The 16,295-nt window shown below is 36.3% G+C and overlaps 3 protein-coding genes across 3 annotated transcripts; 2 read left to right on the top strand and 1 right to left on the bottom strand.

The window, feature by feature from the left end:
• Positions 1-1,569: 1,569 nt before the first annotated feature.
• LOC113236476 (homeobox protein Mohawk) lies at positions 1,570-4,741 on the top strand. The gene is made up of 4 exons (XM_026472566.1): positions 1,570-1,649; positions 2,126-2,382; positions 2,565-2,724; positions 3,594-4,741. Exons 2-4 carry the CDS (start codon positions 2,198-2,200, stop codon positions 4,155-4,157), a joined length of 909 nt encoding a protein of 302 aa, XP_026328351.1. The 5' UTR covers positions 1,570-1,649; positions 2,126-2,197; the 3' UTR covers positions 4,158-4,741.
• Positions 4,742-5,383: 642 nt separating this feature from the next.
• Positions 5,384-10,263, bottom strand: LOC113236290 (39S ribosomal protein L10, mitochondrial). Its single transcript, XM_026472305.1, has 3 exons — positions 10,239-10,263; positions 9,617-10,123; positions 5,384-5,875 (listed from the first exon to the last, which is right to left on the bottom strand). Exons 1-3 carry the CDS (start codon positions 10,255-10,257, stop codon positions 5,625-5,627), a joined length of 777 nt encoding a protein of 258 aa, XP_026328090.1. The 5' UTR covers positions 10,258-10,263; the 3' UTR covers positions 5,384-5,624.
• A 1,341-nt stretch (positions 10,264-11,604) lies between these two features.
• On the top strand, positions 11,605-16,292 carry LOC113235986 (angio-associated migratory cell protein). Its single transcript, XM_026471913.1, has 4 exons — positions 11,605-12,437; positions 13,021-13,195; positions 15,701-15,817; positions 15,919-16,292. The coding sequence occupies exons 1-4, from the start codon at positions 11,820-11,822 to the stop codon at positions 16,233-16,235; spliced, it is 1,227 nt and encodes a 408-aa protein (XP_026327698.1). The 5' UTR covers positions 11,605-11,819; the 3' UTR covers positions 16,236-16,292.
• Positions 16,293-16,295: the final 3 nt, after the last annotated feature.

Below are 16,295 nucleotides of genomic sequence, written 5' to 3'. Positions count from 1 at the left end.
ACGTGTTGCACACAAGTTTGTCAGTCTGTGCACCTGTAGAAGTTTAACTGAGATTCATTTTAATGTATGAAGTTTGATATTGTAAATAAGTCTGTTTCTCGTTAGATAAACTTAGCTTACAATTAGAGTGTGTGATAAGATTTTAAAATGTAGAGTCGATACAAATGTACCTGACGTACTAAAGGATATAGTTTCATTCATAAATATTGCAAGGAATAAACCTCAAATTTTCTAGTAGGAAAATCTTCTGCCGTCTACAGAAACAAATAGGTAATGTTTATTAGTGGAAACGTCAATTTATTAAATATTCCGATTGTCACTGGGGATTTGTGTGTGCTCTATACGACCAGAATGACGAGATCCATCTATGGTGCGTTTTAAATGCATGCAAAATTTTGTCGTTTTCGCGAATCTTTACCTACACTATAAGCGCTCTATCAAACTATAGCGAATCGTGAACAAACGACCTTGATAACGTTTTATTGATTTTCGTGTATAGACTTCCATGTGTCCTTAGATAAGAAATTTGTTTTCCAAACTTCTAAATTGACTTTGATCGTAACATTACTTTACATTCATCGACAATTACAATAAACAAATGTTTTGTAAATGGTACAATAGTGTGTTTTCCTTTTTCAGTCTCTAATTTTCATACGATTAATTGATGTCATGATTATAAAAGTAAGGAGTTATAAAAAAATCATAACGTAGTTATTATATGTAAGTTGTAATGACCGCGTTAATAATAGTACCATCTAATAAATATTAAAAAGTACATTAGTGAAAATTGATGATTGCACCTTTTAATCGAAAAGAAAATACGTAACCGGATCAATTATGGAGTCGAGAGTATAAGAATAACTAAAAAAGTAATACACATACGCAGCCACAATAAAGTTTTATGTACTATATGAATCAAACTTTATTGTAGCTGCGTGTGCAAATTGTCTTCCATTGCAATATGGAAAAAGATATATATATTTGTGTATAGCCGTGTCAAAACCCTTTGAAACCTGCTAATTTTTCTTGCAATTTTCGATGTTATTTATTTTAATCATTAATTAATTAATCAATCCATATACAAGTGTAATAAGAGTTGAATTCTAATGTGAAACTGAAAGTGATAAAATCTAAGCAAACTGTCAAGAAAACATGGACGGTGTAAAAATAGAGCGTCGCGTTTTTACAACGCTTTTCTTACTATAAGCATTCTAAAATGAGCGCGACATTATAAAACTAACTTTCCTTGGGTTTGAGAAGTCTCATTAAATGTAATTTTTACTTTGAAGGGGAAGAAATATTATGAGTCCTTTGACTAACGTTGATATCATTTGCTGCAAGAATTTCTCATAGCTGAATATATTTTTGTATCTAAATATCTAACTAATAAATATTTAAAAATGAGTAGGTACAGATGAAAGCACAAAGTGTTAAACAAACAAAGCATCTCAACAAAGCGCATTAATATAATGTGTACAGATAGATAGCATCTTCACTTACCTATTGTAATCTTGTTTTTAAAGACATCGCGGGAGACATCCTGAAATAACATGAATTTGCAGTCAGCGATGCGCCCGCGCCGAGGGCGCTGTAGTCGCGCGCTTATCCGACGCCATTTTCACACTGTCCGCGAGCTTTCCCTCACTCAGGTATGTACTGATTAGTTTTTTGTAAAAATAAACTTAACACTTGCCGTAACAATTACACAAATATCATCACAAATTGCGCTCCTAACCATCGAAAATTACCGTAACTGATAATTAAGATCTAAAAATGTCATTTCAATTCAAAAAACAAGAACATTGACCCTCGAGCGCACACGTAATAGTAATAGCATGTTTTTAGTTCGGGCTAATAATTACTGAATACAAAACACTGAAACACTGCACGTACTTAATGTACACTATTTTATTTGTGTATCACTGAATTATAGAACCAGTAAACACTTTGATAAGCCGTTGGGAAGGAATAACACCTAAATGTGAACTTAGGAATGTGGCCGTCACGTTTCGGTTACATCAACGGACAGACTACAATGCACTGCTAATACTTCGAAGTAGAGTGTTTGCTATGATGTGTTCGCAAGATAATCTATTTATGTCACCATGTCCTTATTTTTTAATAGATCACTAAGCATCCCCCGCAACGGCAGCATTGCGAGTCAGGAGTCGCGTCGTAAGCTACTTGCCTTTCGCATATGCTGTTCAACCCTGCTAAAACACTTACAAACGTACTATTCATTCAGTTTTCCATCAAGGGAAAAACACCAATGACCTTTATTCAAGACTGTGTTGAAGGTAAAGTGGAAAACATGGATGGAACGCTAACCGGAGAAGATAGCGGAAGATCTTCGCGACCCATCAGAAACAGGCGTTACACCCGGTCAGTTAATATATTTATGTAATGAGTCATTACTTAATTTTCTTTGTGCGTCATTTACACAGAAAACAAGGAATTTGAGAGTACATTATTCGTTGCTCTCTGCGAAAACGTCACACTGATTGTTTTTGTGTTCTTTCTGTCACGTCTAGGCAATTTCTATGATTATTATTGTTCACATGCAGGAGAAGCTTAGTGGCAGGACAGCGGCCACAGAAGAGACTATTCACCCCAGAAATTAAACGGTATTTAAAGGACTGGCTGGTGCGCCGAAGAGAGAATCCCTATCCGAATAGAGAGGAGAAGAAATATCTATCTCATGAAACTGGTCTCACCTATACTCAGGTACATATGAATACTTACATAGTTTACCTACAAGAAAAGTAACATGATTTTAAAAACTGGCGATATTTTCCCCATTCTGCTGTGTAGTGTTTCATGTTTGCAACCTATTTGGACTCGTGCCAAAAATTGCTATTTGCACATAAATAGGCACTATTTTTGTCACTGATGTTAAACGATTGTTTGTTTTAAATAATGTATGGAGCTGAATTAATTAATCAACTTAAATCAGTAATTAATAAAATACACGTTTTAATTGCCAGTCCATCGAGTGCTATGTACTTAATGTGCCAGTCTAAGTATGAACGTACAGTGATTAGTGTCTACATGACGTACCTACTAACCTCTTTGTATGTCAAGACTGAAAACATAATTTTTAGCGATTAGCGGTATAGATCTTTTTTCTTTTTTTTTATAACATCATGTGACGGGACGAACACGTCGAGCGCGTGATGGTTAGCTACTCGCCTGTCCATAACAGTTACAGTGCCACTCAGAGCTTTAAATTGCAAAAATCTGAGGGGCTTATGTAAACTTATGTCTCAGGGTGATTGGTGCAGTGGCAGTCACTGCACCAATCACCCTGAGACATAAGTTGACAAGTCCCATGTGCCTGTAATTTCACCAGCACCCTTACCCTTCAAAACCGGAACACAGTAATGCTGACATTACCGCATGGCGGCAGAATTAGGTAAGGTGGCAGTACCACCCTGGACGAACTCTTTCACAAGGAGCTCTACTGTTACTAAAAGATTTCTAATATGATCTCTAATGCAAAATAAAAGACAACATGCTATTTAGCGGAGCACGAAAGTTAGTGATTGTTCGAACAAAACAATTATATATTTAAAATCACTTTTTTCGTTTTTCAGATTTGCAACTGGTTTGCTAACTGGCGAAGAAAGTTAAAGAATGTTAACACCGATCGAAACCAACAAACTTGGGGTCATCTCATTCGCACATACAACGATAGCGCGCAAGGTAACGTGGAGCAGTTCAGTATCTGCTCCGACGACAGCATTTGGAGTGGACCTAGACCATCCAGCCCAAGCCAAGGTACCTTGGATGTCGAGGATGAATACGTCGACAGCCCAGAACCCGATGCATACCGTCAAGAGCAGTCTGATGAGTCGTCTTCCTCAAAGGAAAAATACGAAAACAACAATTCTTATGTAGAGCCAAAACTAGAATCGACAATAAATGAAGAATCCAAAAATGTCACCAGCCCACTTCTTTTAAGCAAATGGTTGGAAAGTGCAGCCCGTTTTCAACCCAGTGAAATAAACTACTCCTGGTGGGCCGATGAGAAACGTCGAAAGCCAGAGCAGAGGATCAAGTTGACTATAAACACATCACGCCACGATCGAGACGAGGTGGAAGCCGCTGTAGCACTCACAGCTTTAGCTACTGCTACAAATCGTGTTACTACGCCATAAGATACCAAAGACTTTCGAAATTCCAATTTAAAAAATAAGAACACTTTCGATATATTATAACGATGTGCTTTAACTCAAAAATCAAAAGAACCGTAAAAGATCTTTTATAGTGTTGGGTCATGGAAAAGTTTGAAAATAATCATATTTTTCAGAGAAATACATATTTTTCTGCATATTTTTCCATTCTAAGATTTTTCCTATATTTTTCCACATTTGGTAGTGAAACATGCCAAAAGTTGAAAGTACTGAACTTCATTAAGAGAATTTGAGAAAATAAGCCAAGCAGGGTTTAGGAAATTGCATTTAGCAATGTGTATACAGTATTATTTTATAATTCATGCTAAATAAAACATTAAAAGGTATACTAATAATAATAAAGATATACCAGTCTTGGAATTATATTTTTCCAATTTTACAGAATTTTTTTCTGAAAAATGTCCACTGGGCACATGTTTTAAATTTTTCGGAAAATTACCCAACGCTACACCTACGTTAATATTTTTCGAATTATAGTTAAGATTATATAAACAATACCAGTTTAAATCGGTGTCAAAATACGTACGGTGAGTCGTACCTCTCCAGATACACGAGTATATAAGCCGTTTCCTTAGCGTTCTAGACGCAGTTATATATGTGACATTGTAACTTTAGCTGATTGTATGTGCATACAAACCTACTCATGGTGAATTCACATTAAGGATATCTTGAAATTATTTTGTCAATTATAAATTAAAACTGTGAATAAGTGTTAGATTTAAGTGTTTGTCCTTTGAGTGAGTCATTTACGTTAAAATATTCACACGCTCAGTGTTAACATTGTAACAATGAAAACTTCTTTGCTCAAATGTTGCATTAGCTTAGCATATGGTTCAAAATACATTTAATTGATCTCTTAGTCTAGTTAACCACGATCGATGCCAAAGATTGTATTTTCAATGTTTTAGTTGGATTAGAAAATAAAACTGTTGTTGTAAACATAGTGTCTGTGTTGTTCCCTTCCTTATTTGATAACCATCAGTGAATTAACTATCACAAATTATTTCTTCGTTATATTTATATATTAATTGTGTAAACCTCGTAACCTCCATTAATGTTAAATCTGAGTAGGTACAAAAAAAGAGTTACTACAAATAATTATACAATAATCTATGATTACACCTTTATTTTATAACTAAAAACGGATCTACAATTTATATTTTAAGCTTTAACTGCCCGACATTGCACTTGAAGAGTAAAAAAGGGATTTCGACCAAAAACAAAGTAAGGAGGTTTTCAAATATAGTTGACAATTTAAAAGTTACCATTCTGCCTAAGAAGCGCAAATATTTATTTATGCACTAGAAAATATACAATAAACCACTATACCAACATTGCAAAAAAAATCAAATAACTCGACATGTAAACAAGCTTCAATTTATTTATACAACAATATCATCATTACTAACATTCACATTTCTATAAACACACTTAAGTATCCACATCCTTTGTTTCTTGTGCTTTTTGCACCTCTCCATCTTTACTAGGAGCACTTTGTAACTCAACATGTTTTTCCAGATGCGACACTAAGATTTGCTGTCCTTGTTGAAGCTGGACAACAAGACTGGAAGCTGCCCTTTGTAAGACATTGCATAGTTGACTTCTAGCTATATCTAAGCTCGGCAGTTGACTAAACTCTACCAGTTCATTTTTGGACAGTAATTTGTCTTCTATTATACCAGCTGAAAATAAAAAAATGATATTTAAGGTTTTAATTAAGGTTTTCAACCTTAATTACTAAAAACTTTACATTTCAACTAGTCTCCAAGGAAGTTCACAAAAATCTAATATTTTCATTATTTTCAATTATTTATCAAGACTAGTTGAAATGCATCAAGTATATAACGAGTATATAATATAGTAAATAGAGATGAAGTGTGGTTTAATTTGTTTGAAAACTATTCTGCCGAATTATACGGTGACAACTGCGCTCCGATTGACCAGCCCGAATTCGAAACAATTGACCAGTGCTGTCAATTGTTTCACTTCAACTCGACCAGTTTAACTTGAGCTGTGCTATAATGGACAAAAATTGAAAAATTACGTATTTAATATTTGATTGCCAATGAAATATAATTCTGTTTGTTTTGTAATTAGATGTTTTGCTGTTTCATGATACAGAATAATTTGAGAAAAGAAAATATTACCTGTAACATGTAACAAAACACTTTTCAATTTGTCCAATGATATCTGTTCTATAGAACAAATGAGACATACTCCTTAAACCCGTTACGCATCCTACTGATATATGTGTGTCCATAACAAGTTTCTTAAGAACAAGTAGTGACATACGAAAAGACAAAATGGGCAGTAAACACATTTGAACCATACAAAGCTCCGGGCCAAGATGGAGTATTCCCTGCACTCCTACAATGGGGCGGGGACACACTGGACCTGGTCAGCATCTTTCGGGCCTGTCTAGCATTCAGCTATGTGCCCCACAGCTGGCGAGAGGTAAAAGTCATATTTATACCGAAACCAGGAAAACCCGACTACACTGACGCGAAGTCCTTCAGACCAATCAGCCTCACATCGTTCATCTTGAAGACTTTAGAAAGGATATGTGACAGAGAACTGAGGGATGGAGCGCTTAAGAACATTCCATTACACGGTAACCAACATGCATACAGCCAAGGCAAATCCACTGAATCGGCCCTACATGCCGTTGTGGGCAAGATAGAAGTGGCCCTTAAAGACAAAGCAATCTGCCTAGGCACCTTTATAGACATTGAAGGAGCCTTCGATAAAACCAACTTCTCCAGCATACAATCAGCAATGAAAAGACACAAAGTAGACGAAGTGCTAAATAGCTGGATTAGCAACATACTGAAACAACGAACAATAAAAACAACAGCTAATGAGACCCCATGGGCCATAGTAGCGAAGGGGTGCCCTCAAGGAGGGGTATTGTCGCCTCTGCTGTGGTCGTAAATGACCTTATCATTAAACTCAACAAAGAACATTTCTATACAATAGGATATGCTGATGACATAGCTATACTGGTAACAGGAAACTATGCCAATACACTCTGCGACATTACACAAGCGGCTCTCCGAATTGTGGAAAGATGGTGCAGAGCATATGAACTATCGGTAAATCCAACTAAGACGGAACTAGTAATGTTTACCAACAAACGACTACTAGGTAACTACCGATTACCCAAACTCTTCAGCACAGAACTACAGATATCAACCGAAGTCAAGTACTTGGGAGTAATACTGGACAACAAGTTGAACTGGAACAAACATCTGGACAACAAAATTAAAAAAGCTACTATCACCTTCTGGCAGTGCCTTAGAATGGTGGGTAAACAATGGAGACTTTCACCCAAGATAACACTATGGCTCTACACTGCGGTAATAAGACCCATGATCAGTTACGGCGCGATAGTATGGTGGCCACGAACCAAGCTGACGACCGCAACCGACAAGCTGGACAAATTCCAAAGACTCGCTTGCATGGCGACGACCGGCTGCATGAGGACGACTCCAACTGCGGCCCTCGAAGCGATGCTGGACCTTCGACCCCTCCCACTGTTCATCAGACAGGAAGCGGCGTCAACAGCAGTGTGTCTATACAGAGCCGGTCTCTGGAAGCACATGAGGACCCCACATACAGAAATCCTTTACAAGATTGTCAATGAGGAACCGCTACTGGAGGCGGTTGTGGATAGGATCCCAAAACAATACATCTTTGACAAGAAATACAAGATACAATTATTTGAAGATCCCAACGAAGGACTAAACCCCAGAGAGGTCCGAGTCTTCACAGATGGATCTAAAACAAACTCAGGAACAGGCACTGGGGTATTCTCAGAAGACCTCAATATCAGGATATCAGCACCGCTTGGTGACCACAACGCAGTATTCCAGGCTGAATGCATGGGCATCAAGTTGGCGGCAGAAGCAATCATAGCGAGAAGAGTAAAGAACTACTCCATTCGAATACTCTCCAACAGTATGTCAGTACTTCAAGCACTGAATAGCTATGAAATAAACTCAGGGCTCATTTACGAATGCCATCAAGCACTCATGGAGGTATGTATACAAAACCACGTAACTCTTCAGTGGATTAAAGGGCACAGCGGCTCACGTGGCAATGACGCAGCAGATGAACTAGCCAGGAAAGGGTCGGAGACGGACGCTGTAGGACCAGAACCGATAGTGTCCCTCCCCTGCCAAAGGTCCAGAACAACTATACACAAAGGTACAAAATCTTTACATAATAATACATGGACCACCCTAACGGTTTGTAGACAGGCGAGGGAAGCACTCCCAACGCTCAACTCGAAATCTCGAATACTAATTAAACTTAAAAGGCAAGAGCTTCGCACTCTAACTGCCGCCCTAACAGGTCATGGTCCATACAATAAACACCTTTTCAATTTAGGTATCACAGACAGCCCTCTATGCAGAGCATGCATGGAGGGGGAGGAAACGGCTGCGCACATCCTACTTCAGTGCTCCTGCATGGCCAACTACAGGGCAAAATACCTTGGAGTGCCAAGGTCGCTCCCCGAAGTCTTCAGCAAACCAAGGAGGCTGCTGAGATTCCTGGAGGAGCTTGGGTGGCACGAGTAGACCCTGCACCCACCACACGCAAAATAGGCGCTTTGTCGTCGAGTTGCGGATATCAGCTCGTTGCACCAAGTACCAAGTACCAACAAGTTTCTTAAGAATTTTGTTTTTTAATTTTTACAAGTATTTGTACTTTTTTTTTAATCATGGATGAAAACACAGTTGGACGTGAGGACGCCATGTGGCTTTAGGATGCTACCATATCAAAATTATTAAAGAAAATGTGTCTCTGTTGATTGTATATTCAACAGCACATCAAGCTATTCACTTTTGTATGAATATCGCCTCCAGTGCAATGGAACAAGATTAGTCTATGTGTAACTTGACATTCTGCCCTCTTGCATGGGCATATGACATGTTAAATGTATTTTTTAACATTGTAACACTACTATTATGTGAACATTTGCTTTAAAATCATTAATGCTACAAAAAAAAGAAATTATGCAATGGGAAAAATATTGGCCTCCTTATCATAACTAACATATAACCAACAGTTTTACATATACATATACAAACCCCTATAAGCTATTTTTTGAAATAGCTTATTTCATTACAGTTTTATTATAAGCAAAATAAGCGTAATTGAGATTTTTCAAGCCAAGTTTTGTGTGAATATGGCTCTGTCATTTTGCGCAACGATTCCGCCAACATGAGGGTAGTTATAATCAATATTAAGAGTGCTATGATGAGACAAATGAACAAATTTATGGTTACTGGTAGGTTTTCGTATAGGTTCCAATGATTCATTACATTGTATTTAGGGAATATATTACATAAAATTGAGTTCATTTCACAACTTCATTTGCAAGCTACCCTAATACCCCACTAAATGCAAGTTGAACTTACCCATGACGATCATTTGAGGTGTTTTTTTCAATATTTTGAACATGAGAGCAACATTTTCTGGTTGACCAAATATAATATTCTGATGTGATTTGAATAATTTGTTTACAGCTTCATATCGCGTCCCATGGGTGGCTATAGACACAATTTTCTTTCCATACGTTCTTAAATGCATATTATTTTTCTTCAAAGTTGCAAATACAGGTGTCTTTTCTTCCATACTTATTGAATTCATGTGCAAAAATACAACCATTTTGGAGGTGTTGAACCAGTTGAGACATTCATTCGCTAGAATTCTCTCAAAAGGGTTATCGATCTGTTCTTTTTTTTTGCTTTCACCTCTATCACATAACTCTATCTGTGGTAATTTATTTCTTGGAGGCCCGTAAAATGGCTTAGTAAAATCAATCAACAATTGCCGTTCAAAGTGAGGTGCTCTTGGTTTCTGTATGTTAATCTTACCGCGGAACCTTTTGGTTATTAAATAAGTAACTTGGGGAGGCAGTAAAGCTGTAAAAAAAGGTAAAATATCAATAATTAAAAACTCAAATAGGTATCATCTAACAGGTCCTTTACGAAATTAAAAAGAAATAATGCTTCCTGCAAGTTACGTAATATAACGTGCCTTTTTTGAAAGTGGCCATTGCTAATCAGAATCAGAAAATAATGTAACTGTTTTAATTTTCTCTATATTTTTAACAATAACATAACCTCCAAATCCAAAACTCGCATTCACAATTCACAAGACTCATCCTATTTAGTTTAGAAAAATCTGTTTGACAGCGAGATGACATAAAAAAAACGTAAAAGGAACGTAGTTATAAAATGAGTGACTTGGAACCTCAACCGCCCAATAAATATGTACGACGTGTTTAAATAATTTTAAATTATATTTTTTTGAATACACTAATAGTCATGATATACTGTTATTATATATTGCAAAATGCAGTTATTTAATGAATTAATTATTTCGAAGTACTAGTTATTTATGCGTGTAACATAACTTTTTATGTTTTAATTATAAGACTTATAAATTAGTAGTTGAAAATTTTGAAAATATCAAGGAAAAAATAGAAATTAAAGAAAAGTTCAACGTTACATTTACAGTCTTTCTAGTCTTTATTATCTTTTTCAGTTGATGCTCTTTAGTCAAATAAATAACAATATTTTTTTTTGATTTGGGGAAACCTTTGCCCAGTAGTGAGTCTCAGTAGGTTAATAAAAAATAGAGAAATAAAAATGATTTTTATTTGTCTGTTTTTTTATTAACCCCTTGTGACTCTCTGCTGGGTAAAGGCTTTCCCCTCAGACCACAGTGGTTTCCCCAAATCCAACAATTTTATTATTTTTGTTGTTATTGACTAAAGCACATCAACTAAAAAAAATAATAAAGACTTTATAAAAGATTGAAGAACTTAGGTAAAGAGTTGTGAAAATTTACTTTATGGTTTAAATTACTTGACATTTTAAGGGTCGTATTCCAGAAATCTACTCAATACTCAAGTCAGGACTTGAGCAGATTTGAGTATAATTTCAAGCACTGTAAATACGACCCTAATGGCAAGGACTTGAGTATGATTTCCAGTGCTTTAAATCATACTCAAGTCCTGACTTTAGCATTGAGTAGAGTTTTGGAATACGACGCTTCCTAATTTCATTCTTCTTTCATTACTCTATAAGCCAAATTTCTTTTGTTTCTAACGTCTAAGAAGTCAATGCCCAATAAACATAAGAGGATAGAAAAAAAATTAATGACATTGACATTGTGTTGACAGCGCATATAATGTCATGCATGACATGACGTCATGCTGGTCGTGGTGAGTGAGACGTGAGATAAAGGCACAAGCTACTAAAGCTTAAGTTCCTCTATATAAGCAATACTCTTTGGCTAAGTCGTAGACACAAACTAATAAGAGATACTACGTATGTCGTAGAATAGAACATGATACTGTTGCATGCATGATTTTCTTGTCTCTTGCTTACTAAATAACATGTGATGTTGTCAAAACACCCAGACGATATATTTTTTTAAATCCTGTTGTCCTACGTGGCTATAAATTCGTTGAAGATTCTGCATCTTCACAAAAATATTGATTTGTTCTCATATTCGTCTGGCGGCGCTTTTACATTGAGGTTAGTTTTCAGTTTAGCCGTGCACAACAAAGCTGACGTCACCAATTAAATATATTTATGCAATTCCAAAAAAATGAGAATCCAGCAAGAGGACACTCCGCCGTCTTCAATAAACGGCGACGAAATTACCGGCATGGAGGACGAAGGCGTCATATATCTCGAAGAAATGGAGGAGATACCGTTTGACGAAGACATGGAAGATATAGACGACCAGGAGGAAGAGGACGCTGAGATGGAACCTCCTGAAGACCACTCTAAACTGGTATTCAGTAAGCATGTCGGCTCAGTCTTTTGCTGCGATTTGCATCCAAATGGAGTACTTGCTGTCACTGGTGGAGAAGACGACAAAGCATATGTTTGGTCTGTAGAATCAGGTCAGGTTGTGATGGACTGTGTTGGCCATAAGGATTCTGTTGTTTTTGTTGGATTCAGCTTTGATGGAGCTTATGTAGCCACCGCAGACATGTGTGGTCTAATCAAAGTGTGGAAATGTAATTTGGAAGGAAACCAACAAGAACCTTGGCCTGTAGCATTTGAACTAGAAATTGATGACTTGACTTGGGGTCAATGGCATTTTGGAGCCAGAGTACTTATATGTGGGACAGTTAATGGAGACATTTATGTGCTCAAGATACCTTCGGGGGACACTAAAGTTTTACAAGGTCATAATTTGAGAGTTGAATGTGCTAAGGTGAGGAGAAAACAATATAAACTTATTTATTTATTACGTCATTTATTATACAGAAAAAACAAAAACGCATATAGTAACAAAGAAAACACAAACAAAAGGTACTGCTTATTTCGAACAGAAATTTCTTCCTGCAGACCTTAATACAGGAGACAATAATTACAATAACGGGTTTACACGCACAACAAATAAAAATTATATAATATAAAAAAAACAATATCAAAAACGTTAAATTATTAAAACTAGATAAATACATATTTTGTATATAATACACTTTTTCGACGTCAGCAAAGAGTTACTGGTTATCTGCAAAATCACGATTTTACAAAACAGTGTCTTGAAAGTAAAAACTTGAGAGAATAATATATTTATATCCTAAATATCCTTCAAATATAACATTTTTATATTGCCTCATTGCTCAAAATTGTGGCTGACATGTAACAGACTGAATTTGCTGAGATGAAGTGTAATTAATTGTAGCTAATAAAATGCAGATAACCGGTTACTCTTTGCTGCCATCATTTTGTATTTGCTACTTTATTCATTTATTTATTGAATATGAATTAATTATATAAATTTCTTCCAGCTATTCCAGGATGGTGTACGTCTTGCAGCAGGGTATGAAGATGGTACATTAAAAATTTGGGATTTAAAGACAAGTTCTGTCTTGCACACTGTACCAGCAAATGTCCACCAAATCAGGATCACCGACATCGACACACACCCTGAGAATAACCTCATGGCTTCTATCTCTACAGATGGTAAATATGACGTGTATATACAACCATGTATGGTTTAGTCTAGTTTGCTATAAAATAATTTAAAAGTTAATTAAAACCCTACTTTGAATGATCGGGGAATACCAGTGAGAATACTTCAACCAGTTGATTTCTATGTGTAAGTTTTGTAATACATACATCTTATTATATTTTGTTTGAAAAAATTATATAAAAAACTTACATGTATTAAATATATTATATTATATTAAAATTAATATAAAAATGACAATATACAATTCAATAAAAATGTAAAAATCAAGGAACATTATTTACTCATCCAGGTATATACAGGGTGTCCCAAAACTTAACGTCAAGTGGGCACCGGTAGAGAGGCTAGGTTATGTTAGTTCTGGTATTAATGTTAAAATACAATACCTTAGACGACATTTTTAAGTACTTATCACAAAGGACAATGGCAAAAATTTATATGGGAATATAAATTTTTGTTGGTATAATTTGTATGCGTCTTTTTAAGAAAAATATGTGAAAATATAGAGTTGAAATTCCTTAACAAATTTTGTTTTGGATTTACTACTCCGAGAAGTCTGGAATTAAAGATATTCCAGTTTGAAGTTTTGGAGGTTTTGTGTTACGTAATTGAATAAAATATATTCTGTGTATTATTATATGAAAATAAAGGACAGAAGCCTTAAACAGAGTTAATAGAAGCTGAATGGTGCAGTAGGTTTTGCGACGTTACGAAATTTCAGAAGAAATTATTTTTTGTACTGGTATGGTCAAAAGGCATGAAGTTAAGTCACAACAAAAAAACTGAGTTAATACATGCCACAGGCTATTGCACAGATAACCCAGCACAATATTTTTTGTGAAACGTGCCATCTATCCCTGAGTTCAACAAAACGGAGTCCCTTTGAGCTGACTCCGACTTTTCGTGATATATCCATACCGATAGCCGACTGTTTCCAGCTACTTGGAATGGACCTGTCGCCCAATTTGAACATCGGCAGATACATTGAATCCATGGCCAAAAATGCAGCAAGGAAACTTGGGATCCTTTCCAGGGTGAGGCGTTACTTTACACCGGGACAGTTGCTTCGGCTGTACCAAGCACAAGTCCGATCGTGCATGGAGTACTGCTACCACCTTAGGGATGACTCTGCTACAAATCAACTGGCCACTTTGGATTCAATTGACAACCGTGCCAAGAGGATTATAGGTGTCTCGGAATTAGTGGAGGCGAAGCTGCAGAGCCGTGAACGTGTATTTTACAAGATATATCACGGAGAGTGTGCGATGGAATTACACGATTTAATTCCGCCTTCCCCTTTCCATCACCGGGAGACTAGGCATAGGCTTGGGTTCCACCCCTATGTTGTGGATATTCCGAAGATTCGCACGAAGCGTTACGCTACCATATTTATATGACGAACGGCTATGGATTGGAATTCCCTGCCTGCAGACTTGTTCCCTGAACGTTATAACCTGGGTCTTTTCAAGGCGAGAGTGAATAGGCATTATTTAGGTGTGCATGCTCCATCGTCCACCTCATCATCGCTCTCCATCAGGTGAGATGGAGGTCAAATGCGCACTTATATATCTATCTATCTGTATCTTCTTTATTTTTTGTTATAGTTTCTTAACAATATATAAATAATAGTTGTAGATATCAGTCCGGTTACATACTAATTAGTCATTAGAATTTCTTTTAAATATGGTTTTATTTCCAGACTTAGAAAGATCGCTATTTTAATTTGAAAAACCTAATTAATTTATTTTATTAAAACTTGTAATTAAGACATTTGAAGACGCTAACGAATTCTTTTAACTATGATTTTGCCATTGTTCTTTTGAAATATTGCAATTTTTTTAACATAATCCTAAATAGCTTTACTATTTATCGCAGTCATAAATCAAAGAAGCAGAGCCTTTTACATTGCCATAAAATTGCCTGCTTATCGGTATTCTACAGGATATATCACGAAGTGTGCGATGGAATTGCATAATTTGATTCCGCCTTCCCCGTTTCATCATCGGGGGAGTAGACGTGGGCTGGGATTCCAGCCCTATGTTGTGGATATTCCCGAGATTCGCACGAACCGTTTCGCTTCCAAATTCTCTCGCCAACGTGGAAGCGAAACGCTTCATGCGAGGAAGTGGAATTCCCTACCTGCGGACTTATTCCCCAAACGCTGTAACTTGGACCTTTTCAAGGCGAGAGTAAATAGGCATTATTTAGGTGTGCATGTTACATCGCCGACCTCATCATCACTTTCCATCAGGTAAGGTGCAAGTCAAATGCGCACTTATTTTTTATAAAAAAAGAATGAACATTGTTAGTTTAGTACAAAAAACAAGCAAGGTCTAGAGTATCGATTTTGAACATTTTTAAAAATATTATCACTTAATTTTATATTTACCAAAACTGACATACTTCTCGCCCGGTGCCCGCTCGTCGTTGAGTTTTGGGACGTCCTGCATAATGACCTATTTCTAATACGTAATATAATATTATGTAATTTATTTCAGGTAAAGTGATTCTGACAACATCAACCAACGGAAAAGTTGTAGTACAAATGAACACAGAAGTGGAACTAGAAACTGTAGCTTTTTCAAAAGATCCTCAAATGGGTTATCTTGCAATAGGTAAACATCGCGTACTATAAATAACAAGTATTGAATTTCTTTTCAAAATATATATAAATATAACTACATTTTTTAACACTATAATAACAAAATTTTCGCAGGTACTCTAATTGGTGCAGTAAGTATCTGGGATCCAACTACACAAATAATACGACATGAATGCGCTAAATCAGACGACGATACTGCTGCCGGAGTCATTAAGATGTTTTGGGTTAAAAACCACCTCGTCACCGGATGTCTTGATGGCTCTATACGCGTCTACGAGGGCAGGTCGGGACAGGGCGTACTCACACTCACGGGACACACTTCAGAAATACTAGACATATGCTACAATGAAAAACAAAGCCTAATACTAACCACCTCAGATGATGGTACTGCTAGAATATTTAAATACGAAGTAAATACAGAAAAAGATTAATTTTTTACACTGGTTTTATTGTAAACCCTGTGAGCTTATAAAATCTATTTATTCAACAAA

Source organism: Hyposmocoma kahamanoa, unplaced genomic scaffold (genome assembly GCF_003589595.1).
Source record: "Hyposmocoma kahamanoa isolate Upper Pololo Valley unplaced genomic scaffold, ASM358959v1 102, whole genome shotgun sequence".
Classification (NCBI taxonomy): domain Eukaryota; kingdom Metazoa; phylum Arthropoda; class Insecta; order Lepidoptera; family Cosmopterigidae; genus Hyposmocoma; species Hyposmocoma kahamanoa.
The sequence above is the reverse complement of the archived record's forward strand: the minus strand, read 5'-3'. Positions and strand labels throughout refer to the sequence as shown.

Coding starts and splice junctions, on each gene's coding strand:
- LOC113236476 (XM_026472566.1), top strand. CDS start 2,198: ATGCTGTTCAACCCTGCTAAAACACTTACAAACGTACTATTCATTCAG. Junction 2,383..2,564: donor AGAAACAGGCGTTACACCCG/GTCAGTTAATAT, acceptor GTTCACATGCAG/GAGAAGCTTAGTGGCAGGAC. Junction 2,725..3,593: donor CTGGTCTCACCTATACTCAG/GTACATATGAAT, acceptor TTCGTTTTTCAG/ATTTGCAACTGGTTTGCTAA.
- LOC113236290 (XM_026472305.1), bottom strand. Junction 5,876..9,616: donor ACCTCAAATGATCGTCATGG/GTAAGTTCAACT, acceptor TTTTATTTTCAG/CTGGTATAATAGAAGACAAA.
- LOC113235986 (XM_026471913.1), top strand. CDS start 11,820: ATGAGAATCCAGCAAGAGGACACTCCGCCGTCTTCAATAAACGGCGAC. Junction 13,196..15,700: donor GGCTTCTATCTCTACAGATG/GTAAATATGACG, acceptor AATTTATTTCAG/GTAAAGTGATTCTGACAACA. Junction 15,818..15,918: donor AATGGGTTATCTTGCAATAG/GTAAACATCGCG, acceptor AAATTTTCGCAG/GTACTCTAATTGGTGCAGTA.